This window comes from Vanacampus margaritifer, chromosome 13, assembly GCF_051991255.1.
Source record: "Vanacampus margaritifer isolate UIUO_Vmar chromosome 13, RoL_Vmar_1.0, whole genome shotgun sequence".
Classification (NCBI taxonomy): domain Eukaryota; kingdom Metazoa; phylum Chordata; class Actinopteri; order Syngnathiformes; family Syngnathidae; genus Vanacampus; species Vanacampus margaritifer.
In genome coordinates, this window is record NC_135444.1 from 22,221,778 (window position 1) to 22,245,985 (window position 24,208).

General features: G+C 42.4%; 3 protein-coding genes and 1 long non-coding RNA gene across 8 annotated transcripts in view; 1 reads left to right on the forward strand and 3 right to left on the reverse strand.

Annotated features, from left to right (window-relative positions):
- herc2 (HECT and RLD domain containing E3 ubiquitin protein ligase 2) overlaps window positions 1-15,868 on the reverse strand; it is a 55,826-nt gene extending 39,958 nt beyond the window's left edge. For 2 of the 4 annotated variants that reach the window (XM_077583337.1, XM_077583338.1), the window contains exons 1-21: window positions 15,683-15,868; window positions 14,439-14,571; window positions 14,111-14,204; window positions 13,274-13,402; window positions 11,022-11,241; window positions 10,849-10,949; window positions 9,382-9,523; window positions 9,197-9,301; window positions 8,461-8,632; window positions 7,307-7,480; window positions 6,855-7,043; window positions 6,631-6,782; window positions 4,907-5,064; window positions 4,709-4,822; window positions 4,375-4,626; window positions 2,869-3,062; window positions 2,561-2,761; window positions 2,172-2,400; window positions 1,944-2,068; window positions 944-1,122; window positions 625-812 (exon numbers count right to left, since the gene is read on the reverse strand). In XM_077583337.1, coding sequence (XP_077439463.1) covers window positions 625-812; window positions 944-1,122; window positions 1,944-2,068; window positions 2,172-2,400; window positions 2,561-2,761; window positions 2,869-3,062; window positions 4,375-4,626; window positions 4,709-4,822; window positions 4,907-5,064; window positions 6,631-6,782; window positions 6,855-7,043; window positions 7,307-7,480; window positions 8,461-8,632; window positions 9,197-9,301; window positions 9,382-9,523; window positions 10,849-10,949; window positions 11,022-11,241; window positions 13,274-13,402; window positions 14,111-14,204; window positions 14,439-14,513 — 3,193 coding nt within the window. In that variant the 5' untranslated portion in view covers window positions 14,514-14,571; window positions 15,683-15,868. The remainder of the gene's footprint in view (window positions 1-624; window positions 813-943; window positions 1,123-1,943; window positions 2,069-2,171; window positions 2,401-2,560; window positions 2,762-2,868; window positions 3,063-4,374; window positions 4,627-4,708; window positions 4,823-4,906; window positions 5,065-6,630; window positions 6,783-6,854; window positions 7,044-7,306; window positions 7,481-8,460; window positions 8,633-9,196; window positions 9,302-9,381; window positions 9,524-10,848; window positions 10,950-11,021; window positions 11,242-13,273; window positions 13,403-14,110; window positions 14,205-14,438; window positions 14,572-15,682) is intronic. The other 2 variants (XM_077583339.1, XM_077583336.1) reach the window with 1 other exon arrangement.
- A 403-nt stretch (window positions 15,869-16,271) lies between these two features.
- Window positions 16,272-19,105, forward strand: nipa1 (NIPA magnesium transporter 1). The gene is made up of 5 exons (XM_077583039.1): window positions 16,272-16,475; window positions 16,608-16,655; window positions 17,243-17,333; window positions 18,287-18,447; window positions 18,534-19,105. The coding sequence occupies exons 1-5, from the start codon at window positions 16,343-16,345 to the stop codon at window positions 19,028-19,030; spliced, it is 930 nt and encodes a 309-aa protein (XP_077439165.1). The 5' UTR covers window positions 16,272-16,342; the 3' UTR covers window positions 19,031-19,105.
- Window positions 18,147-18,698, reverse strand: LOC144062100 (uncharacterized). The gene is made up of 2 exons (XR_013296337.1): window positions 18,548-18,698; window positions 18,147-18,471 (listed from the first exon to the last, which is right to left on the reverse strand). It is a non-coding gene; the product is annotated as an uncharacterized LOC144062100 (long non-coding RNA).
- Window positions 19,106-20,162: 1,057 nt separating the features above from the next.
- Window positions 20,163-24,208, reverse strand: LOC144062180 (melanoregulin). 2 transcript variants are annotated; one of them, XM_077583252.1, is made up of 6 exons: window positions 24,064-24,208; window positions 23,064-23,357; window positions 22,770-23,004; window positions 20,804-20,894; window positions 20,562-20,728; window positions 20,163-20,444 (listed from the first exon to the last, which is right to left on the reverse strand). In XM_077583252.1, the coding sequence occupies exons 2-6, from the start codon at window positions 23,138-23,140 to the stop codon at window positions 20,364-20,366; spliced, it is 651 nt and encodes a 216-aa protein (XP_077439378.1). In that variant the 5' UTR covers window positions 23,141-23,357; window positions 24,064-24,208; the 3' UTR covers window positions 20,163-20,363. The 2 variants fall into 2 exon arrangements, with proteins under 2 accessions (XP_077439378.1, XP_077439377.1); XM_077583251.1 differs by having other exon boundaries at window positions 23,794-24,104.

Here is a 24,208-nt window from a genome sequence, read left to right on the forward strand (position 1 = left end):
AGCTCTTTGACTGCCAAAAACGTTAAATAACGTTTAGTAGAATCCTATGGAGGAGTGCCAAAGACGTTAAAAGACGTTTGTTTCAAAACAGAGGTGAAACTAACCATTTTCTATTGTTGATTACTGAAAAACGGAATAAGGTGGAAACAAACTTTTTTTTTCTGATGAAAGATGAGAGTCCAATCTTTCATTTGGTAGTATGTGTGTTTCCATAGTCCAAACACATAATTTTCTATGGACCTTGAAAGATCAGTCAAAATGCTTAAAATCGGCTGGCACCCACGGCATCCCTTTTCTCAAAACGTCTGGCAGTCAAAGAGGTAGGAGCGGAAGAGGGGCTCATCTAGTTTGTCTGTGAAATTCAGGTTTGTAAACCACTTTATGACTAACCTGCTTAATTGTAAATCTTATTTTTGTTCAAAATCCCCCAAAATATTAGCCTCAGTTCTGCTTGACATAAGCTTTCTTTTCGCAAAAAGTAAAATGTATCCGCTTTTTGATTAAAATCTGTGTTTTGGATGAAACCAATGCAGATTACTGCGGAACAGACTAGAAAGAAACTCTTTTCTGGTCAAATATAAACACAGCATTTGGCTGTGCGGCTTCATGTAATACACCGCTCACCATATCCATTGACATTGACCCCATCATTGACACCGAGGTAGAGCTTGCTGACCAGCAGCCTTTGAAAACGCAGCAGCAGGTCCAAAGACGCCGAGCGTTCCTTGCTGTCGTGCTCGGCCTCCAAATAGTTGGAGATGCGCAAGTGGGCGATGTCCTTCAGCCTGGCGATTGTCTGCGACGCGATATTCCTGCAAGGTAAATAGCGCGAGAGCTTTGGACACTCCACAACTAGATGGCTGATTTGAACGATTTGAGTCTGAGAATGAATTTAACTTGTGAGAAGGTACAAGAATACAGGTTCAAATGAAAATGCAGATACCTTAGAAGTTGCTGCACAAGTTGAACCAGAGGCAGTATTTGCTTGCCGGCTGATTCGTAGATGCCGGTGTTGATGAGGTCTTTGTCGAGCATGGTGCGACAGCGCTGCATGGCGGGAGCGTTGGCCTCCTGCTCGTCTATTTCCTTCTCCTTTTGCGCCTCTTTCTTGGCCTCGATATCCTGTCACAGAAGAGTCAGCCCAAAAAAGGTGATTTTCTCAAGTCGTAAACGCCCTGGATAATTAGAAGGGGGGGGAAAGAGCTTTACTGAAGCACACAAAATTGGGGGGGGACATGTCTATCATAACTGGACAAAAAAAGAAAAAGGGAAAAGAAAGTCACAAGGGTTGAGAAGAAGAAGTCGGCTATTTTGGAGTGAAGCGGCCATTTCTTACCAAGTAGTGCTTCTTCAAAAGTAAGAAAAATTTGTCCACAAACACACAAAGTTGGGTCTACCATAATCGGACGCAGTTACCTCCTGCAGCAGATTTATCACCAATCAACCCAAAAGTGGGTAAAGATGTCTCTAATGACAGGATATATGAGTGGAAGTCGGCCATTTCGGTTTCAATCAGCCGTTTCTCACACAGTAGGGCCCCCGGAAAATTTGTAAAAAGTTAGACCTCTGATGGCTGGTTTCAGCAATCAACACAAAATGTGGTCAATCATGACAAGATGAATGAAAAAGTAGCAATGAGCCATGTCTGAATTTGAAAAGGAAGGTGGCCATTTTGGCTCAAAGCAATTCAATCAATTAAAATTAGCCTCCAAACAGATAGTAGACACCAAGTTGCAACTTTTAAAAAAACTGATCAAATTTTTTTCATTAAATTCATTCATTGCTTAAATTCAAAGCATTTTACCTCTTAAATGACAAAAAAACATTCCGCGTCTGTTTTGTCTGATTAACCATAGTTGCTACTGTGCCTTTTCCAGAAATGACTTTCTCCAGGCTTCTGATTGGCTAAAAATGGCCTCAATGGTTAGGGTTCGAGCTCTGACCTGTATTTCGGCAGCGATGGCCGCCTTCAGTGCAGATTCCAAGCCGCCATCGGCCATCAAGCTGCTGACCAACAAGTCGATCATAAAGCGGCGGCCGGGGGTCACGCCCCTCTCATTTGCAGATGCTTTTGGCACAAGAAAAAAGCTCATTGTCAAGTTATTGATTTAAATAAAATGAACAGTGCTAAAGCTTATGAAAACCTCTCTAGAACGTAAACGTGCTCTCACCGGTATTGGGCAGCAACGACGACAAGGCCCTCGCCCGCTCCTCGGCGGTGGGCAGCAGCACGGACCACCCGCTCTGCAGGACGGACTGGGCGGCGGCTTGCACCGTGTTGAGCACGCCGGCGTTGCTAGCCAGCACCACCACCGTTTGCTTGAGATTGTACAGCAGGGCGCTGCCGAGCCCCAGGCCCAGCTCCTCCGGGTCCACCTGGTTGCTAATAGCGGCGTGGAGCTGGAGAGAGAAATACGAGGCGCTGCCACTTTCAGCCGAAATGAATGCGCATATTTGGCGATCCAAAATAACAAGTCATTGTTTACTAGCCTGCTAATGGATTCGATCCCTAGTATAGAGTGTATGAGCATGAATTTGAGCGCGTTTGTACAAAGACTACCTGGAGCCTGAGCAGGTTGAGCGCGGCGACCACCATGCACTCCTTCTCCTGCGCGGGAGGCCAGTCCGAGCTGCCGTCCATGCCCTCGCTGACCTGTCGCAGCAGCAGGTCCAGCTGCTCGAAGGTCATGGGGCACACGTCCACCACGAAGGGAACGCGCTGGCCAACGGACCACTCGGAGCATGAGGACCACATGAAACTCTAGAGAACAGAGCGAGAGATGACAAAAGGATGTGAAGCGTCTTTTATATATATATTTTTTTTATCCTTTATGTATTTTTGCATGTTATGTCCGAGTGCCGTGTCACCTGTCCCGGGCCGCAGGAGACGCCCACGATATGTTTGGACTTGAGACCCGGCAGAGCCTTGGGATGCTTCTTGTTGTAAAAGAGGGTGTCGAAGTGCTGCAGCTTGTCGTTGCTGCCCCAGCTGTGCACTTCGCCGTTGTCAGTCAGGACCAGGCAGTGCGACAAGCCGACCGCCACGTCCACCACTTTCTTCCCTGAATTGAAATAGAACAAGCAAATTGTTATCAGAAGTGCTTTTCCATATATTTGTACGTTTCCTTTACTCCCCTGCAGATAGATCAGAGCACAGGTTAGGGGTTCGAATTAGGGTTTCAAAAATGGTTTGGGGTTTCAGACAAAGGGTTTTATGTTTGGGGAAGGAATTTAACTCTTTGACTGCCAAAAACGTTAAATAACGTTTAGTGAAATCCTATGGAGTACCAAAGACGTTAAAAGACGTTTGTTTCAAAACAGAGGTGAAATTAACCATTTTCTATTGTTGATTACTGAAAAACGGAATAAGGTAGAAACAAACTTTTTTTTCTGATGAAAGATGAGAGTCCAATCTTTCATTTGGTAGTACGTGTGTTTCCATAGTCCAAACACATAATTTTCTGTGGACCTTGAAAGATCAGTCAAAATGCTTAAATCGGCTGGCACTGGCGAAATCCCGTTTCTGAAAACGTCTGGCAGTCAAAGAGTTAAATTAGGGTCTCAAGCCTGGATTAGTGTTTGAAACTACGATTGACGTTTCAAGCCTGGATATGTGCGTCATACACGGGTTAGGGTTTCAAAGTATGAGTTTAAGCAAGATTTCAAGTGAGGGTTGAGGTTTCAAAACAGGATTTCAAATTTAGGTGGTCAACAAGGGTCAGGGCGACAAATTAAGGTTTCGAGTTTGGGTTACGGTTACAAACCCTATTAGGATGTCAAGTTAGGGTTTAAAGCATCATTGTAAGGATATGTTTTCAAAGTAGGGTTTCAAGCCTGAAGTGGGATTTCAAACAAGGGTTTGGGACTTTCAAATTAGGATTTTAAGACTGGATTGGGGTTTCAAGTTTCAGGTTAGGGTTTCGAGTTTGGGTTAGGTTTTGAAATAGGGCAAGGTTTCAGTCTAGGGCTTTAAGGCAGGTTTAGAAGAATTTCAAATTCTGGTTCAAGATTTGGGTTCGAATTTCAAACAAGGGTTTGACATTAGGGTTTGAAATTAGGATTTTAAACTGTGTTGGGGCTTCAGGTGACAAATTCAAGGGAAAGTTTAGGGTTTGAAATGACGGTTTTGAGCATGGGGATTCAAAAATTTGAATTCCTGTCCTATGTTAGAGTTTCAAATTAGGGTTAGGGATTGTATCCAGTGTGTCAAATTTCAGTTTGAAGAATGCCTTAGAGTTAAAGTTAGAATTTCAAGCGGTTTTCAAGTCGAGTCTCAAGTAAGGGTTTTACAATAGCAGGCCAATAAAGGAAACATTTGTAGAAAATTTAGATGTAAATGACCGGTTGGTCATTGGCGCTCTCTTTCCCCCTCACCCTGCAGACTGTCCAGCAATTTGGGGTAGCGCACGTGCTCGTCCGTGCCGTGGCCCAGGCGCTGGTTGTCGCCTTTGCCCCACGTGTACACTTGTCCGTCCTTGGCGAGCGCCACCGAGAACTGGCTGCCGCAGCACACCTTGACGATGTCCAAGTCTTGCAGCTTCTCAACCAGCTTGGGCGTCTTGCAGCCGTCGCTGCCTCCGCGGCCCAACTTGCCGTAGTCGCCGTCGCCCCAGGACCACACTTGACCTGCAACGTCGTAGGACGCCATTGATCAATGTCCACTGTGGCAAACTACATTAATATTGATTTATCACCCAGCCCTTCTCACCGTTCTCCGTGACGGCGAGCGTTTGCGCATCGCCGCTCCCGCACGCCACGCCCACCACCTTCATACCCTTCAGCGCAGTCACCAACATAGGCGTCATCTGGTCCTCACTAGAGCCTGCGATCAGACAGAATCAAATTTATGAATGAGGTGGCATCTTTTTTTTTGGGGGGGGGGGGGGGGGTAGTAAGCATGTCTTACCATGGCCCAAGCGACCGTAGTTCCCACGTCCCCACGTGTAGAGCTCGCCATCTGCGGTGATGGCGGCGCTGTACGTGCTCCCGCAGGCCACGTGCACCACCTGCTTTCCCGCCTGCTTCCCGTTGAAGGCGGTGATCATGGTCGGCTCTTCCAGATACCTGCAAGCATGCAGCGTCAATGTATTAAACACATTCTCAAGTTTTGGGAGTTTTCAAAGGTGGGAAAGTTTGTGTTGTCATCTTTAAAATCGTACTTTTTGCTTCTGGTTGGCCCTTTGGACTTACTCCAGGCAGCGTTAGAAAAGATTTTGCAAGTGAATGAAGGAATTCCTAATAGAAGCTCTGAGGTCTACAAACTCGGGTCAATTAGTAGGGGTCAGGGTTCAAAGGCAACATGGTGAGGCAGCATTTAGCTGTTATGCCGCATATAAATATATGAAAAAGTTGACAGAAGTAAAGACGGCCCCAAGTATTCCCCACACTCCTTTAAGGTCTTTTAAGCAATTTTTAAAATCTATTTTACTATACAGCCTTTTAGTTATTTCAGAATGCTACTTTTTATTGCTTTGCTTTGCTTTTAAAGGTCTTTAAATCTTTGGTTTGTAAGTGTGTTTAAATGTGATCAAAATGTACATTGTTTTAGTATTTTTTTTTAATACGCTACTTTTGTTCTTTCCTTTTGAATGACTTAAGCTGTTCTGTTTGTAAATGCTTTTAAAGGGATACTTGACTCATGAGCCATTTTCAGCTGTAAGTAGTTATTATTTTGTCGATAACGTCATTGTTTTTCAAGTACAATTAATACCTTTAAAATCACGTTGCCACTTGCTGTCAACTGAAAATGTCATTTGTGCACAAGGCTCAGCTCACGACCAATCATAGCTCAGTTTGCCAACGTCACATGACCAAACCCAGAAAACAGGCCATTGCTCGTTACCTGACCTCTGAGCACCTGTGATGTCATTTTTAGTCAACGAGTGGCAAAATGTGTTTTAAAAGTTTCAACTGTACATGAAAAATAATACGCTTATCAAATTCATTCTAGACACAATAGAACTTTTTATCAAGGATGTGATTTGACCAAAGTGAAATTATCTGAAAATTTAGCCGGGGGTCTGGGGGCCGCTGGCACCCAGCTAGTTCCAGGGCAGTGCCCTGGTGGGGGGACAAGGGGGGGCGTAGCCCCCCGGAGCTCATGGGTTTTCCGTGTTTTTAAGTACTTTCAATGCACTCACATGACAAAGAAATAGACAAAACAACAGCATAAATTTTCAATGTATATTGAACTATCCCATATAAAATGGCAGTTTTAGTCAACTCAAAATCAGTCACATTCAAAAACATTGGACTGCCTTTGCTTTTAAAAACTATCACTGAGAATATCATCATATCTAACTAATGTGATTACTAAGTTAACACATAAATAATGTGGAAGAGTTCAAATTTCATGAACAAATAATTGTATCATGACCAAATGAAAAGTAACTCATATTAGAGCATACCACAAATGTCTTTGTTATAGCAGAAGATGTTATCTGTCGGAGTCATGTGCATACACAATGAACTACTAAAAAAAAAAATAATAATAAAAAAAATATTTATTTTTTTTTGGGGGGGGGGGGGATAAAAAAAGCGGAATTCCGCGAATTAGCGGAAAAATCACATCCCTGTTTTATTGCTAAAAACGACTAAAAGAGTGCCATGTGAGTAGCGAGCGGCCCGTACGTGGTGTCGCCATGTCCGAGGCGGCCGCCGTCGCCGCAGCCCCAAGAGAAAACCTCCCCGCTGGATGACAAGGCCAAATAGTGTTGCCCTTCCGGGTGGGCCGCCACCTTGAGGATCTTCCTGGAGCTCAGTCCGTAGATGAGCATGGGCGCCTGTTGTGGGGAAAAGAAATTCAGCAACCCTGCGACAACGTGGAATAATCGCGTCCCAAGGACGCCTCTCACCAGGGTAGTACTCTTGTAGTTCTGGGCGTAAACGGCGCCACTGTTGGACAGGATGAGGAAGCCCTTTTCTGAGCACACCACTTGCGTGACTCCCACGTTAGCGAGGGCTTTGCACTGGATGGGCCCGTTCAAGTTGGCGTAAAGCTTCCAGCCGACCAGCCCGCAAGCGATCACCTCCTGCATGTTCCCCTGGAAAGCACGAGACCCACAGCGGGACATTGACTTACGAGTTGAATTTGTCCGAGACCGTCGGAACAATTTTACTCACACGTACACATATAAAAAAAAAAAAAAAAAAAAAAAAAGCAGAGCAATGATGACGACGTGTCAAATCGGTAAAATTACCGAATGAACAATACTGAGCTCTCCAGGAAAGAAAAAAACAAACAATTTTCCTCATTGAAATGAAATGATTCCGTTGCAGCCGCCTGAGCTAAATGCGAGTCGGTCACCGTGTGCGTGGTGGGCGAGTTGAGTTGCGGAGGGCTGCGGGGAGTGGCAAGGCGGTCCAGGTGGGCCAGAATGACCACGGCGGTCTGTCGCAGGTCAATGGCCAGCTCGTTGTCCTGGGGCAAGGTCAGGTAGCGCAGGAAACTTTCATTTGGACTCAGCGGTGCCGAAAGGATCTGGAAATGACAAATTGATTATTTCGCCAATTAACTTGAATGGGTTCAGATAACAGAGAGCAAGTGAAAAATGTTCATGTTATTGGCATATGTTGTCATTAAGACTCTTAAATGAGCATCTTGTGGATCAACAACACAAGTTTACACCTATTCTTTGACTTTGTCACACCACCACCAAAATTATAACACAAAGATGGCACCAAGACCAATTTGAGGGATAATATCACGCAAGGATTAGGATTTAAAACTAGGTTCCAAACCAGGGTTAGGGTTCCAAATGAGGATTTCATTCCTGGGTTTGCGTTTCACACAAAAGGATTCGTGTTTCAAATCAGCATTTTAAACCCAGATTAGGACTTCAAGGCAAGGTTAAGGATGTAAACCTGGTTTAGGATTTCATACAAGGATTAGGTTTTAAAATAAAAGTTTCAAGTCAGTGTTAGGAGTGCAAACAACTGTTTTCAACCAAAGGTAAGAATTTAAAATCAGGGCTTTAAATGAGAGTTTCAAGTAGAGGTGCAACCATTAATCAATTAATCCATTACAGACCAAATTAGTGGTTCAAGTCAGAGTTAGGGTTTCAAGACAGGGATCCAGTTACAAGCTAAGGTCTTAATCATGGTTTAGGGCAGGTGTGGGCAAACTGGGTCCTGTAGATTTGGGATGTTCCCCTTCTCCAACACAGCTGATACACGATCAGCTCATCAGCTAGCTCTGCATAAGACTGAGAATGATCCTGTTGATTGGAATCACCTTGTGTTGAAAGAGGGAAACCTCCAAAACTGTAGGACCCTCGGGGACCCAGTTTGCCCACCCCTGATTTAGGGTTTCAAGATTTGACTATGCCAACAGTTAAAGCCTGAGAAGGAAAAAATCCATTTCCATCATTTCCAAAGCGGACAAAGTTGTTTGCAGATAACCAGCATCGCAAAAGGCAATCTGCTCGATTATAATTCTAAAAGAAAAAAACACTGACTGACCTCTGGTTCCTCTTCTGGGATGGGCTCGTCCTTGCTGCTGTGAATGTTCTTGAGGCGCTGCAGAAGGGGCAGCAGGGGCGCGCTGGTGCCCTGCGTGGAGCGTTCGTTGTCCATCTCGCGGGTGCCGCTCTCCCACAGGCGCAGCAGGAGCAAGATGGCGCACAGCAGCTGACTGCAAACAGGAAGTCAGCAATGGTTGGGAGGAAGCGGTCGGTCACCTCCGAATTGGTTTCATCATCTAAGACCTTTCACATCATATGTAGATTGATTTGTATTTTAGTAGAGGGTTTGTGAATAATTCAGGGATGTGATTTGACCAAAGTGAAATTATCTGAAAATTTAGCCGGGGGTCTGGGGGCCGCTGGCACCCAGCTAGGTCCAGGGCAGTGGCCAGTGGGGGGGGGGGGGGGTGGGGGAGCATGAACAAATAATTATATCATGACCAAATGAAAAGTAACTCATATTAGAGCATACCACAAATGTCTTTGTTATAGCAGAAGATGTTATCTGTCGGAGTCATGTGCATACACAATGAACTACTAAAAAAATAAAAATAAAAATAAAAATAAAAAAATAAAAAATAAAAAAAAAACGATTTTTTTTTGGGGGGGGGGGGTTAAAAAAAGCCGAATTCCGCGAATTAGCGGAAAAATCACATCCCTGATAATTGGAAAACGTTTAGATTAATAGCAGGAAAACCCCTGGCAGGATTTTCTACATGTGGTTTGTGAGGTACCTGAGCGTGCCCCTCTGCACAGCCAGCTCCAGCAGGATGGCCAGCGCCAGGTGTTGGTCCTGAAGAGGAATGTTGGCCTTGGTGCTGGCGCTTCCGTGGATGTCGCTAATGCACAGGAAGACGAGGATGTGTGAGAACGCGAGTGAGACCGGGTGTCGTGAAGGAAGCGCGAGAAGCGGGCTCACCTGAGGAACTTGGTGGCCCTCTCGACCACCTCCAGCCACACGGAGGACACGGTGCCCTCGTCGAACAGGGTGGCCTCGGGCAGGGCTCGGAGAGCGTCCAGAGATTCCTGAAGGAGTTCGCTGCACAGGTCGGCATCATCTCCTGCACCCAAGCACAAAGGCGCGGGTGGACTTTCAAGTCAAGGTTAAAAGGTGGAGTTGGCATCGTTTTGCAGGGGAAGTCAACCATAAACATTTCTTGACTATTATATGTTGGATTAGATTGCCTTTATTGTCATTATACAAAGTACAATGAGACCTATATGTGACCTCACTAGTCTAAACATGACATTCTGATTAACTCTTTGACTGCCAGACGTTTTCAGAAAAGGGATGCCGTGGGTGCCAGCCGATTTAAGCATTTTTGACTGATCTTTCAAGGTCCACAGAAAATTATGTGTTTGGACTATGGAAACACACATACTACCAAATGAAAGATTGGACTCCCATCTTTCATCAGAAAAAAAAGTTTGTTTCTACCTTATTCCGTTTTTCAGTAATCAACAATAGAAAATGGTTAGTTTCACCTCTGTTTTGAAAAAAACGTCTTTTAACGTCTTTGGCACTCCTCCATAGGATTTTACTAAACGTTATTTAACGTTTTTGGCAGTCAAAGAGTTAACCATCTCAGGGGGCGGCCATTTTGCCACTTACTGTCGACTGACGATGACATCACAGTTGCTCAGGGCTCAGGCAACAACCAGTCACAGCTCACCTGCTTTCTGAAGCCGGGCTGCGATTGGTTGTTATCTGAAACCTGAGCAGCTGCGATGTCACTTTCACTTGATAGCAAGTGGCAAAATGGCCGCCTTCTCATATTGATCAAAACTGCTGGATTTTGCTGCTTAACTCATATTCCACCAAACGCAATATTAACCAAAATATTGTATTTAGACTAGTGGGGCTGCATAGAACATATATTATTGTTAAGATTTTTTTGGGGTTGGGGTTGACTTCCCCTTTAAAAAATAAATAAAATGAAATAAATAACATTCATCACTCTCTCTGGCCTGATTTTGCACTTCTAATTCTTCATTATTATTTCTGATAACGTATCACGGCATAAATAAAAACCTATCAGAGTGTGTAATTGATTGCTAGCCCTAGCGTAATTCCGTGCACGCATTAGTGGGCTTCAAGGCCACCTACTCACTTACTGTCCATACTTGAAGTTTAGGGTTATGACTTCAAACGATGGTTTAAAAAAAGTAGGGTTTACAAACCTGGATTAGGCTTTCAAGTTATCATTACAAGCGATTACGAATTTAGATTTTTGTTGTGAACCATCACGTGATTCAACAATGTCATTTTTGATTAGCCGTTAGCATCTGCGATACTGTTCACCTGCGATGGAAAAAACAAGCTGCCAACAGTCGGGCCACTCATGAAAACTATTTGTAGAACCCTGCTCACTGCTACGTCTCGTACCTGACCTCCAGGCCCGACGCAGGAAGGCGAAGGCGAACGAGAGCGCCGCCCTGGAGCCCACCATGGCTAAACCTTCCACACTTTTGCTGTCGGGACGCGGGCTGAGAGAAAAAAACATCACATTTAGCAGCAAGAAATGACATTGCGACCGTGTGACGCTTGCGTCCGAGTACCTTTTATTGTCAACGGCGGGCCGCGGGGGGCTGACGGGGAACTTCCACGAGAAGGTGTCCTTCTCCACAATGCTGTAGCTCAGCGCGATGTGGTAGCGCTCCAGGATGACCAGACGCTGGCAGAGACGGCGAGCCGACAGCGTGCTCTTGGCCATCTGGGCCGACAGATTCTGCTGGTCGTCCACCAGCACCATCAGGCAATCCTTCAGCTCTTTCTCGTCTGGTAACGCACACCAATTATTTGTAGGGGTGTCAGGCAATTACATTTTTTTTTTAATTCATCGCATGACTTCAATAGTTAACTCCCGATTAATCGCAAATTTTATATCTGTTCTAAATGTACAATTAAATATTTTTTCCTAAATTTTTATACTTTTGTTAACGTAAAAGTGTGTCTGTGGGGTGTGGGGGGAGGGGTTAAACTAATAGAAATACAGCTGCAGCATTGATACAGTAATTTCATTATCATTCATAACATTTTGTTAAAATTAAGGTGCACTGTACTATAAAAAGAGAGTGCGATATTGATTTGTGTTTAGATCACTTGTCTGCCACTAGATGGCATAACTGCATTTGTAAGACGTTGGTGACAGCTCAGTGCATTTTTCTTTTCATATTAAGAGCTAGCTAATCTTTAACATGAAATTCTGCACATTCTTTAAATTGTCTCTACAAATATATTCATTATTATTAAATCTATTACTGCTAAATTCGGACGTGGACGTGTCTGCCGCGTTGCGACTGGAATTTCCCCAGTACAAGCAAGTAAAAAAAAAAAAAAAAAAAGTGGCGTCTAAGGAACTTTAAATTAACGCACTAATTTTGACACCCTTAATTATATGATACTATACTACAGGTATTTACGTATTAGCAAATATAGTAATACCTTTACTGTGCTCCCAAGTTAGAGGGTTTGACATTAACAGTATTAACCCGCACAAAAAAAAAAGAAAATCAGCACACATGTATAAAAAATATATAAGTACGCGACAGTTTTTGACTCAATGTGTGTTCAAGCAGCCCGCCTTGGTTGTCCTCGCGGGGTCACAGCAGCCAGCGCTGGGGGGGGACGAACAAGACGGCCAAAATAGCCGCTTGGAAATCCACTTAAGCCTTCATATAACTTAAGCCTTCATATAAGCCGGACTGGCCAGAGGCTGCGGGAGCAACATCGCCTCAGCTGTGCGCAGCCGTTGGGGACGCGCAGCACACACACACTCGGCAGTCGCAGCTACTCGGTCATGCACACCACCGGACCGCAACGTTTGAGTCAACAAGCTAAAGTTGTGGAGTGGCTCAGCCTTAAAGCAAAGAACACATCATTCGTTTGAAGCCTGTGCAATTCATGGAAGTAGTTTGCTGATTAAATGGGATGCGGAATTAAATCAATTCTAGACGTAAACAGGAAACATGGAAGATTTGATGCATAATCGTTTAGACAGAAAGAAAAAACTAAGAATATAGTGGTGTTCCCTGGTTGAGCAAAGTTAGCACATCACATTATCCATAACTCATCAACCAGTTCAGACCCAACTAGTCTGCTGCCCAAACAGACTATCATACAGATCAAAACAGGGAGAGTGAAATATAAATATACGCGAGGACATTTTGATGGCTGAGCAAAGTTAGCATAGCAACACGTCCACATCGCATCAAACAATTCAGACCCAACTATTCTGCTGCTTAACAGGCGACTGCAGAGATCAAAACAGGAAGAAAGCCAAGCACAGTCGGGAGACCAAATTACATATCAATATTTATCTTAGTTTTAAAACTGCTGACGTGCGAGATAGGAGTGGGTGCGGGTGGGCAGGAAGTGTGCCGCTTGAACCCTCAGCCCGGATGGGAGAGCGCTCATCCATGCGGCAATCCAGTTACTGATGATGTCATTTCCTCAATCAATAGTGAGAAGCAGTCCTCCAACCATGTCATGCTCCCACCGACCCCAAAAGGCAACTAGACGCTTATCTCCCTAAAGCATAAAGGCGTCCCACCCAGGCGCATCAGTAAACACAACCAACAACATATCGCCTCCTTGATTGACGCTTTCCGAGGGTAAAAATTGGTCCGCTGATTTTAGCTTTTTTTTTTCAAACACGTTAACACACGACAAAAAATATCGGAATCTGCATCAGCCTAAATTTGGGCCCTAGTAAAAAAAATAAAATAAAAAAAGTTACCATTTAAGAGCAGCCACTTTGCAAATGCAAAAAAAAAAAAAGCATAATAGGTGACATGGCCGAGCATCTCACCTGGTTGCCGCCCCCAGTCCCAGGTGTCGATGATGGAATGGTGGACAGCAGCCGACGGCACAGCCGCCGCTTCTTCCTTGTCGTTGGCTTCATCCTTCTTCTGACCCGCGAAACAGCCCGAGCAGTCTTCTGCAAGACCGCAAAGACGGCCGTCGGGGGTTAGCTTTGTTAGCTTAAATTAGCTTGCAGAAGGTAGCAACGGCAACTGTAGTAGACTAGTAGTATTAAGAGTCGCCATTTTGTTTCATTTTTGTAATACGCCAAATAAAAAATATATTTTCCGGTTCGGTACATACATTGCTTTCAAGGTCATATTTGGATTCAAATTCATAAATACTAAAGGGGACAAAATTGCTTAATTAATTCAGACCCAACTAGTCTGCCACGTAAATGGGCGACCATAGAGACCAAAAGAGGAAACGATCATTTTGACAGGTAAGTGAAGCTAGTACACTATATCAATGTGTTTCCATCGCATTAACAAATTCAGGCCCGACTAGTCTGCCACGAAAACAGACTACTGTACAAGTCAAATATGACAAGAACAAAATATAGTGCAAAAGCATTTTGACCCAACTATTCTGCTGCTACCCTTTTTTTTTTTTGGGGGGGGGGGCATATTTTGTTAGTTTCACTGTAAAATTGGTAAATTTAAGACATGAGGAAAATTAAATTTAAAAAATGTTGCAGTAATAAATGTAAGTATGTAACCAACATGCACAATGAACATGGTTGGTTATTTCTAATGAGAAAACACTGAACGCACCCCGGGTCAAACGAACCCATTTTTGCCGTTCCTGAGAAAATAATCTGAACGTGCCAAGATGGTGGTCATACCTGGATGCGCTGATTCCTCTCCGTTGAACGTTACCTCCTCATCCTTTACCATTTCGTTCCACATCTCGCTCAGTCCTTCTGCAGAGAAGGCCCACTGGCAAAGGAAATGAAACATTTAAAAAAAATAATCCAACGTTCAATGCATTTAAGTGTGTGTGTGTACTGTTTGTACATTTACATGTGATCACTTTCACATGACGTGATAGCCTGAGCTAAAAGTAGCCCAGTGTGGCCAGCGGGCTTAGGCTGACAACAACCAGGGTAAACAATTTTTATTTATTTTTTTGCCAGAATTTTGCAACCCTTTGTGGATTATTGTGTCACATACCTGTAAATCTATCTTGAGCCATTTGTCATGAAATCTGCTCTGAGCGTCGAGGTTAAAAGACGCGGGAGAAGGCATCGTCCCCCAATCCCCCCCCTCCCTCCCCTGCTTCTCTCTGGGCTGCAACGCAGCCAACCTGTAAACATGAAAAAAAGATGACTATGTATAATACATTAATTGACATGTGAGCTCATCCATGCAACATAACACAGTCATGCCAACAAGCTGCCTGCTGAATATACGTAGTGTACAAGTCAAACTCAAGGCCCGCACCCAGATCCGGCCCACCGCATCATTTTATGTGGCCTTGGAAAGCATGTTTGTCTAATCTACTGCATGTTGTTTATCATCTTTCATAAAATACTGAGAGATTAGTCAAATGACTTCAACAGTACCATTGCACTAAACTTTTAGTGGCCGTCATAAAACTTTAAACTAAAGCACAAAAATAGAATCAGCCCACTCTGCTTCTCAGTGACTTGTCTTCAATGACTTTGAGATATTGCAAACAAACATCTATCCACCATTTTTTGTTTGAGGAGGCAAAATCACAGTCTTAACAGCCCTCTGAGAAAAATGAGCGTGGAGCAAAGAAAGGACACTAAACTTACTAAATGCATAGTGTAATGTAAACACGATAGTAGCAGGCCACTGATTTCATCATCATATGATTGCAACACTTTTGGAAATTCAATCATGAGATGTTTACAGGCTGGACCAGAAAAATAGGTTGCTGCTGCTGCATCTAAATTTAGTTGTTTTCATTTTAATCGCGAAGATTACGTCACAGAGTCGCTGCATCGTTAAGAGAGTATCATGATTAAAATAAACATGAACCATTATGTAAAATAACGCCAATTAGTCCAACGAGGAATTACATACGATACATACGTGTATGTGTATGTACGTGTGCGTGTATTTATCGTGACATGACGATAGGAGGGTGAGGTACAACATCATTGCCGTAGCTTTAAAATAGCAGCCGACTTGTCACAGTTAACCCTCGACAACGCGGCTGCATATACGAATCTATAATATTAATATTTATGCAGGCAAAATAGCTAGCCCTTTAGCTCGGCGGCTAATGCTAAGTAGCCTACCGCAATGGAAATACAACGTTAGCCACAGCTAGCCATGCTAATCCAGCTGTCGTCATTCTCGCCCGGGTTGAAACACACCCCCGAGTGACACCAGGACGAAACGATTTGGGGAGAAATTAGCATTTAAACGGCTTCAGAAGACATTACCTGCGGTCTTGCGCTGACGCCTTTGCAGTCCTCTCCTCAGCTACTATGCTGCATTATTTGAGCTTGATTGACAGTTCGCAGAATGGGGCACAAACCATAGAGAACCATGACAGGGCGTTTGTTGCGTTTGTTGTTGGCCACCTGGGGCCGCCAATGTGGGGGGTGGAGTGGATGACGGCACGTTCGCTCGTTACAAAGTGCTGCTCCGCCCGCTCGGCACAGACGGTGTAAAATCACGCGCTTATTCCAAATTCAAGGCGGGACGTAAGCGCGGAAGCTTGCGGAATGGTTTTACAGTACATGAAGTCGACATACGTCATACGATGTTTCGACGTTACGAACGTCGCATTACCAAACATGTCACAAAATTTATACTGAAATAATGACATGTGGCAAAAGTGTTTTACACGCTGTAGATGATTATAAGTACAGGCTACCAACAGTGACATATTTTTTTCAAATTACCTTAAATTATATATTATTGGTGTGAAATATAGTAATTTATGTAAAAACAATACTTTTTGTCTGAAATGTTATGAAATTGCAGCGAACTGCACATGCGCACCATTCCACATCCTGGGTACTGACAGTCCTGCATCCCGGCGGATGAGACCCGGAAAACCTTCTCCTGTAGTTCGGGGCAAATACAAACTTAACTAAATGTTGTCAGACTCGGACCCGAGTGGCGTCTCAAAGCCAACTGTTGGCATAGCGATCGCAGTTATTTCCAGTTTCATCAACGGCTCGACGTTTGTGCTGCAGAAGAAGGGGATATTACGCTCGCGAGAACGAGGTACTATGGGACGATAGTTGACGAAAACTAACATAACTTTTTTTTTTTCCTTCCAAAGTTGACTCAGCGAGCAATTCAGATGGATTCACTAAGCCGAATTCTGACATATGTCGTTTTCTTTTATACCCTCAGGTGTTTCGTACTTGAAAGATGTTGTGTGGTGGAGCGGCACGCTGTCCAGTGAGTTTGGCGACACCTGCCGTTCAAATGAGGAAAGACATTACAGTATTGTGTGTTGTACAGTTACAAAACCAATTTTGCACGCACACAAACACTTGTCTTTGTATCGTCGTGGAGACATCTCATTGACACGATGAATTTCCTAGCCCCTTTCCCTACCCCTAACCATCAAAAATGATTGCCTACCCCCATTCCTTACCCTAACCTCAACCATAACCCAATTAAAACCTAACCTGTAGAACCAAGTCTTGACCCTCAAAAAGAGGTCTGAACTTGTTGGGAACACCAACATGTCCCCACAGATTCAAGTCGGTCCCCACATGGTTGTTAAACCTGGAAAAACACGCCTGAATGGGCCCCACAATGTAGCAAAGACAAAGGCACAAACACACACATGAAAATGTATTTTTTATGAGTGTGTGTGAGAGTGTTTTGGTTTGTGTGAGAGTTTTATTTATGAGTGAATTGTTCATTGTGACTAAGAAGACGTTCTGTGTGCTTATTGTCACGCTTTCACCGACACAGAGTTGTCCTTGTCTGTGTGGTGAACGTTTATGTTAAAATGCACATTTTTCCATGTCATTAAGTGGTCGTAGGTCAAATTGGGAATTTCCTGGCTTACAACGCGGCCCCCGCCGTCATAGTCACGCCACTGGGAGCACTTGGAGTTCTATTCGGGTACGTAAATGAACATAGTATGCATACATATTGCACGTGTCTAATCACACCATCACAATTTAGTTATCATTTTTAGAACTTAAATAACATTTTGGACCAAAATGTGGGAGTGTCTGACAGAAAAAAAGTGTATATTTGACCAACAAAACATAAATTTATCAAATACAATCTAACGAGTGTTTTGGACCATTTAGACTGGTAGTTTCTCTCATAAATTTAACGCAGTCTATGTTTGACCAATTAAGATTAGATTGCTCAAACACTAAATTAAAATATGTATTTTTTTACCACTTAAATATAATTATGAATTCAATTTAAAATAACGTATTTTGACTAATTGAATCTAGATTTTCTCAAAATGTATTTTGACCAAAAAATGTTTTGTTCTCAAAATAAAATGAAAAAAAATTGACCAATTAAACACATATTTTTCTTAATTAAATTAAATGTTAAAATAATACCATTTCAATTTCACAACTAAACCAACATTTTCTCAAATACAATTTTTAAAAAAAAAAGGCTTTAAACTTAAATATTCTCGAATTAAATTTAAAATACTGTTTGCTTTTTTACAAATGGAACATTGATCTCAAAATTGTAACAAGTGTGTTTTGGACTAATTCAATTTAAATTTTTTCAAAATAAAATCTAAAAGTGTATATTTTTGACCAATTAAACATGTTTGTTTTTTTTTAATAAAATTTAAATGAATTCATTTTTGACCAATACAACTCGGATTTTGTAAAATCTCAAAATGTTAATATTTTGACCAATTAAGCATGTATTTTTTTATGTAAATACAATTTAAATGACTTCATTTTTGACCCATAAACCGTTTATTTTCTAAAACACAATTTTATCAAAAATGGACTCAAAAAAAGAAGAGAAGCGGCCAAAATTCAGCCAGTGTGTTGAGGTATGGTGAGCGATAATTGTACTTTGGTGTCGTCCAGAGCCGTGCTGGCCTCCCGCATCCTGAAGGAGCGTTTAAACGTTTTGGGCAAACTGGGCTGCGTGGCGACCTGCTGCGGTTCGGCCGTGCTGGTGCTGCACGCGCCCACCTCGGAGAGCGTGACGTCAGCACGCCAGCTGGAGGCCAGGCTGGCAGATCCGGGTGACCGCCGCCTCTTTTCCGCAACTTTAAAAATAGTAATAATAATAATCAGCGACATTTGACCGACAATTGCATGGTCTTCCCAGTGTTTGTGACCTACGTGCTCCTGGTGGCGCTCGCTCTGGCGGTGCTGATTCGACGGACGGCCCCCGCCGGCGTCCCGTCTAGCATTGGGGCGTACGTGGCCATCTGCTCCCTGCTGGGAAGCTTCACGGTTCCCTGCAGCAAGAGCCTGGGCCTGGCGGCGCGTGAAGTCCTCTCGGGCGGCCCGGCCTGGAGGGCCCTCGCCCTGTTCTTGGCCCTGCTGGCCACGCTGGGGGCCAGCGTCCTGCTGCAGTTGTTCTACATCAACAAGGCCCTGGAGGCGTTCGGCTCGCACGTGTTCGAAGCCGTGTACTACGCCGCCTTCACGGCGGCGGCGCTGGTGTCGTCGGCGCTGCTGTTCAGGGAGTGGACGGCGTTGACGGCGGCCGACTGGCTGGCCGCGCTGTGCGGCTTGGCCACGGTGTGCGTGGGCGTCGCCCTGCTGCGGATTTCGCAGGAGGCCTCGCTCACCAGGAAGCAAATGAAGAAGGCACAGTGACATTTTTTTTAAACCACTTTGTGAAAACTATCTTGTTTTGCTTTTTTGTCTAAATGCCAAAATGTGATATAATACCATTTGTGTCAAATACTTGAGTGAATTCCTCACTTTCTTAGCCCATGTGAATGCATGCTAGCGTGGCTAATAATACTATTGACGAGGCTATTAGCTAATGTGAAGGTGGTTTGTCTGTGTTGAATCATTTATCAACTAAATAGTTATTTATGTACCATGTGTTCATGATCTTGAAGTGCTTTCAAGCGCCATTTGGTGGCACCAATAAGCATTTCCAAACTACTTTGCAGTGGCTAACTTGTGGATTGTCGCTATGAGGTAGATGCCACGGACTTCCGGGTTTTACACATCAGCTGTTTCCGGCCACTGCTGGCCGCGTTCCAACACTTTCCCCCCTATATTGAAGGGCAGTGTTATGAAACTGGACTACCATAATATTAAATATACTTTTTAGGAATGTCACACCTCAAGAATAGCTTATTCAGTCTGAATGTAGCAATAGACAGGCGATGAGAGGAAACAGAAAGTGCCTAAGCCTTCTCAAAATTGTTGCCTTTGCCACTGTCAATAACGTGTATGTATTGATAAATAAAAAAATATATAAACAAGCCTGTTGTATGTGTGAGTACATAACTGGCTGTCAAGTTTCTACTGGTCGCTACGGCAACAGTCAAAAATCCAAATCAAGTAGAATGTCAAAATGTGATAAAGCAAGATAAAAATGTTGCAAAAAAAACACACAAAATTGGACAAAGACGACAGATGAGGGACGACAGTTAGGTTGAGCTTTTTGAGCAGCTTCGCCGCCATTTTGTGTCAGCTTGGTCTGTCAATTATTTTGTATTTAAAATAGAAGAATATTATAGAGCTTGAATTTTCTGGTTGAGGCAAAATGTTGAATGACTGAAGTTGTTCCTGCAAATGTCTCGTCCTAATTTTTGAGTTTTTCAAGCCAGACATCCAAAAAGCAAGAGAAGCTCTTAAAACGTATCAACATGACATGCGTGGGACTCCAAAATCAGGAAAGCGTTTTTCTTATCTTACGTTTCTTTGCAACGTCAGCATTTGAATTACGTCAACTTAAACAAACATACACATTGTAATGAGTAGCCGACTGTTCAAAGTTTCACTATTTTTATTATTATTATTACAAGGGATTTTAGTAGCATCCATAACATTACAACCCAATGTAGCAGTTAACTGGATTTATGCTATCAATTAAATAGCACAGGCAAATAAAAAAACATAGTTGAATAACAAAAAGTAACAAAATTACATAATATAGATTACAACATTAACGTCAATTATGTGCTCCGTTTCAGCCATCTTGTCTCTTCGGATATTTTTCCACAGCCACTCTGACAAAGTCTTCGGCGCTGTCCAGGGCCAGCAGGCGGTCCTGAGCAAAAGAGAGTCACGTCCCGATTAACCGCATGCGGCGTGCAATTCCGTTCACTGACCCTTTAGTTAGCTGCTCTTTTATTAAGTTAGTGATTGTGTGCGTGCGTGTGCGTACCATAACATAGAGGTATCTGGTCCGATGTCCTGTTCCTGCAGGGAACAGGGACGTGTGTTCCAGCAAGTGGGTCAAGAGTTGAGTAGCTCTGGCGAGACTCTCCTGGTCTCCATTCAAGTCGCTTTTCTTGTGGACGTGCAACAAAGCGTCCACCTCAGACTGATAACCTGCAGGCAGAGAAGCGCAAATGCTCACATTTGTCTCCATTGTCAGAACGCTCGAATTAAAAAGAGAGCTCTCACCTAATTGCAGCAGGATTTTCCGCCATCGGGCTCTGACTTCTCGCCGGGCGTAGCGCAGCGTGTGGATGTCATAATTCAGCTGTTCCCATTCCTTGGGACAATTCATGATGTAAGATTGGTTCAAAAGAAGGGAAGAACGGCTCGATCGATTCAAAGATTAATTTTGTAGCTTGCCACGAGATGGCGGCAAAGCACTACTTTTCTATTAGACAAGGCTTTGGCCTGTCTAATAGAAGCTCCTCCTCTCACTGCAACATTAAACGACTTTGCAGCAACTCATCGAGAATAGACAAAAATTGTGCATGAGTGAACATGTAGGGAAACACTATAAATGAAACAGGTGTGCATAAATCGATAATCAGATTTATTAACCACTATTTTCATAAGAGATTGATATTTTTAGTTACACTTTTTTATTCTAATTTGAAGACGTTTTTTGACCAGATTTCTACAGATGATGTCACACAAAGAAACCCCCCCCCCCACACACACACACACATTTTTATTTTTATTTTTGCTCAACCAAAGAGGCTGTTGGCCTAATTATCCAAAAGGAACATTATTTAAGTAGTTTTCTGAGAGCTGTCTGTGTTTTCTAGATCTACTTGTATCATTATGTTAATGTCACGGTCTGTTATGAAGCGTCTTTGTATTGGCTCTGCAAATGTTGACCCATAAAAACATAATTACTGAAAACTAAATAAATCATGAAAAATAAAATTGGGGGGAAAAAAATCATAAAACGAAATAAAATAAAAGAGTATTTTGACAAAAAAATGACACCATTTTATCATTACAAAACTAAGGAAAACAAACTATAATTATAGCAAAAATGTCCTTTTTAGTCTCTCTCAATTAATTCCATGCGTAAGATTTTATGGTCAATTTTAAACGTATTTATTTTGGCTTCTCCAGTTTTACTACAGTTGTACTACTGCATTTTTCTCATGAATGTTTATACTCTATGTTGAGATGTATCTAACCTTACAAGCAGTCTTATGCACTGCACTTATTGTCACTTTTTTTTTTTTTAATCTCACATTTGACATAGTACAAAAAACAATTAAAACTAATACTAAAACTGATTTTTTTAAAATAGTGAAATAAATAATGTATTTAAAAAATTTAAACTAAAACGAACAAATCAAAACTAACTTATTGTCACTTTTTTTAATCTCGCACTTGACATACTATCAAAAAAATACTAAAACTGATTTTAAAAAATAAAATAAAATGAATAATTTATTTTAAAAAAAATAATACAAAATTAAAACTAAAACTAATAATAAAACTGTTTGTTTGTTTTTTAAATAGTGAAATAAATAATGTATTTAAAAAATTGGAACTAAAACGAACAAATAAAAACTAACTTATTGTCACTTTTTTTAATCTCACACTTGACATACTCCCCAAAAAAATACTAAAACTGATTTAAAAAAAATAAATAAAATAAAATGAATCATTTATTTTTTTTTAAATATACAAAATGAAACCTAAAAGAAAGAAATAAAAACTAATTGAAATTGAAACCAAATTCAAAACAACTCAAATCTGAATTTATAAATATATATATTCCAAAACTACTACTTTCCATTCGGATACTTTTGGAGGGGACTGTAAATAAAGCTGCCCTAGTTGCCTAATACAATTATGAGTTCTTCTTGACGATTGTCAGTCAGAGGCTTTTTCTGGCCACTAATGGTAATTGGATGATTATATTAAAAATAGCTGAACAGCAAATTAGAGAAGTTAAAAGTTTTAGAGTGCAATGCCTTGTAAAAACAAAAATGTGTAAAAATGACCCAGTGAGGTGCAGCAGCTGCAACTGAAAACACATCATGAACACAAAATTCTCTTACGGTTATTTATCATAAAACAACTAAGTCATTTAATAGACTTAATGAACACAAATGCCCTCTTTTGTTGTTCCCGATGCCCTGCAACTTGACACCGACAAATATCTGACCTCTGTGGCCTTGTCAACCTGATTCCTCATGCTGATGAAAGCCTGCAGCTCTCGGTCCGATTCCCTTCTGCTGGATGAGGCGGCGCCTTTATTTGTCCTCGGGCTTTGCTGCGTGACCGGCGGAGGCCTGCTGTCGACCCGCTGGCCAGCGGGAATCTCTCCGTCCTCTGCGTCGCCGTCACTGGATTCGCTGGACAGATGCTCCGGGCTCTTGGGAGCTTTCGCAGTGTGCAAGCTGCAAGGAGAAATCGGGTTGAAAGGAATGAGGCTGAAGGAGTTGCAATTCAGACTCACCGCAAAAGCGCTTTTTTCTTGTCTCTTTTGTGCTTCAGATAGAAGTGGCAGCAGCACAGAGTCAAGTAGGCGCCCATTTCTGGCAACTTATTTTTCCTCCCGTATTTCTTGAAGCGTTCACTTTCTTCCTAACTCGACGATTGTTTCCAACTCAAATGTGTGTCAGAGGATGAAGACGAGTAGTGTCCTAAATCATGCCCAGCACCCTCGCCTCGGTACTCCGGAGCAGAATGAGAGTCATCTGTCAATTAGGGCTCATCCACGTGACAACCAGCGCGGGCACAGACGGAATTCCTGAGGAACTTTAAAAAGTCAGCAACTTTCAATTGTGCACAATCTATTCTAGATTTGGATGTTTACTACTTTGGCAGCCGCAAATTTGCGTAATTTGCAAATCACTGAACGTAATACTTGTTGCCATCTTGTGGAATCTTGATGTTGTTGTCAGTTGTTGTTAGCATTTGATTTTTATAACTCCTTTAAAAAAAAAAAATGTTTTTACCAGTACGAGTATTTAAATTCAAAGTATTTGTGGTCTTTTTTTTTTTTACCCTACTTTTGGAAATGTGTGATATCAAATACCAATACAAAAATTGTAATAACTTAAAAACTATCGTAACAATTAGACAGTAATAGTTTTTTAACAAAATTGCATTATATGTGCCTATATATATTATATTACACGTGCTTCTGAACTTGTGTTTGTTGTTTTTGGACTTTTGTTAATTACCTGCTTGGCTTCCTTTGTCTTCTACCATACAAGAAGTGATCGGCCTTGTTTTCAACTCCTCTTGCCTACTCCCCAAAAGACTCATTTCGGTACATTAATCATTCAAAATGTTTTTGACCAAATATTGACTTAATTATTGAGACATGATTTTTGGGGAGCCTGGAAAGGAGTCCTGGTATTTCCATTCATTTACTGAAAGTTGCCTTTTTATTATTATTATTATTATCATAAATACCAGTAAGTGAAGTCATGAAAAATATGTTCGCTTACCCATCGCGCAGGTTTTTGTTTTGGGGACGAGTGGTCTAGAAACGCCCCCCCTTCTGTATGAATGTGTGTGGGAGGCGCAAGGAGCGTGTGAACGCTGTGGAGCTTGGGGGCCGCTGCCGGCTGCTCAACGGGCGGCAGAAGCTGC

Coding starts and splice junctions, on each gene's coding strand:
- nipa1 (XM_077583039.1), top strand. CDS start 16,343: ATGTTGTCAGACTCGGACCCGAGTGGCGTCTCAAAGCCAACTGTTGGC. Junction 16,476..16,607: donor ATTACGCTCGCGAGAACGAG/GTACTATGGGAC, acceptor TTATACCCTCAG/GTGTTTCGTACTTGAAAGAT. Junction 16,656..17,242: donor GTGGAGCGGCACGCTGTCCA/GTGAGTTTGGCG, acceptor CATGTCATTAAG/TGGTCGTAGGTCAAATTGGG.
- LOC144062180 (XM_077583252.1), bottom strand. CDS start 23,140: ATGGGCGCCTACTTGACTCTGTGCTGCTGCCACTTCTATCTGAAGCAC. Junction 20,895..22,769: donor AGGTTGACAAGGCCACAGAG/GTCAGATATTTG, acceptor AATTGTCCCAAG/GAATGGGAACAGCTGAATTA. Junction 20,729..20,803: donor GAAAATCCTGCTGCAATTAG/GTGAGAGCTCTC, acceptor CTCTGCCTGCAG/GTTATCAGTCTGAGGTGGAC.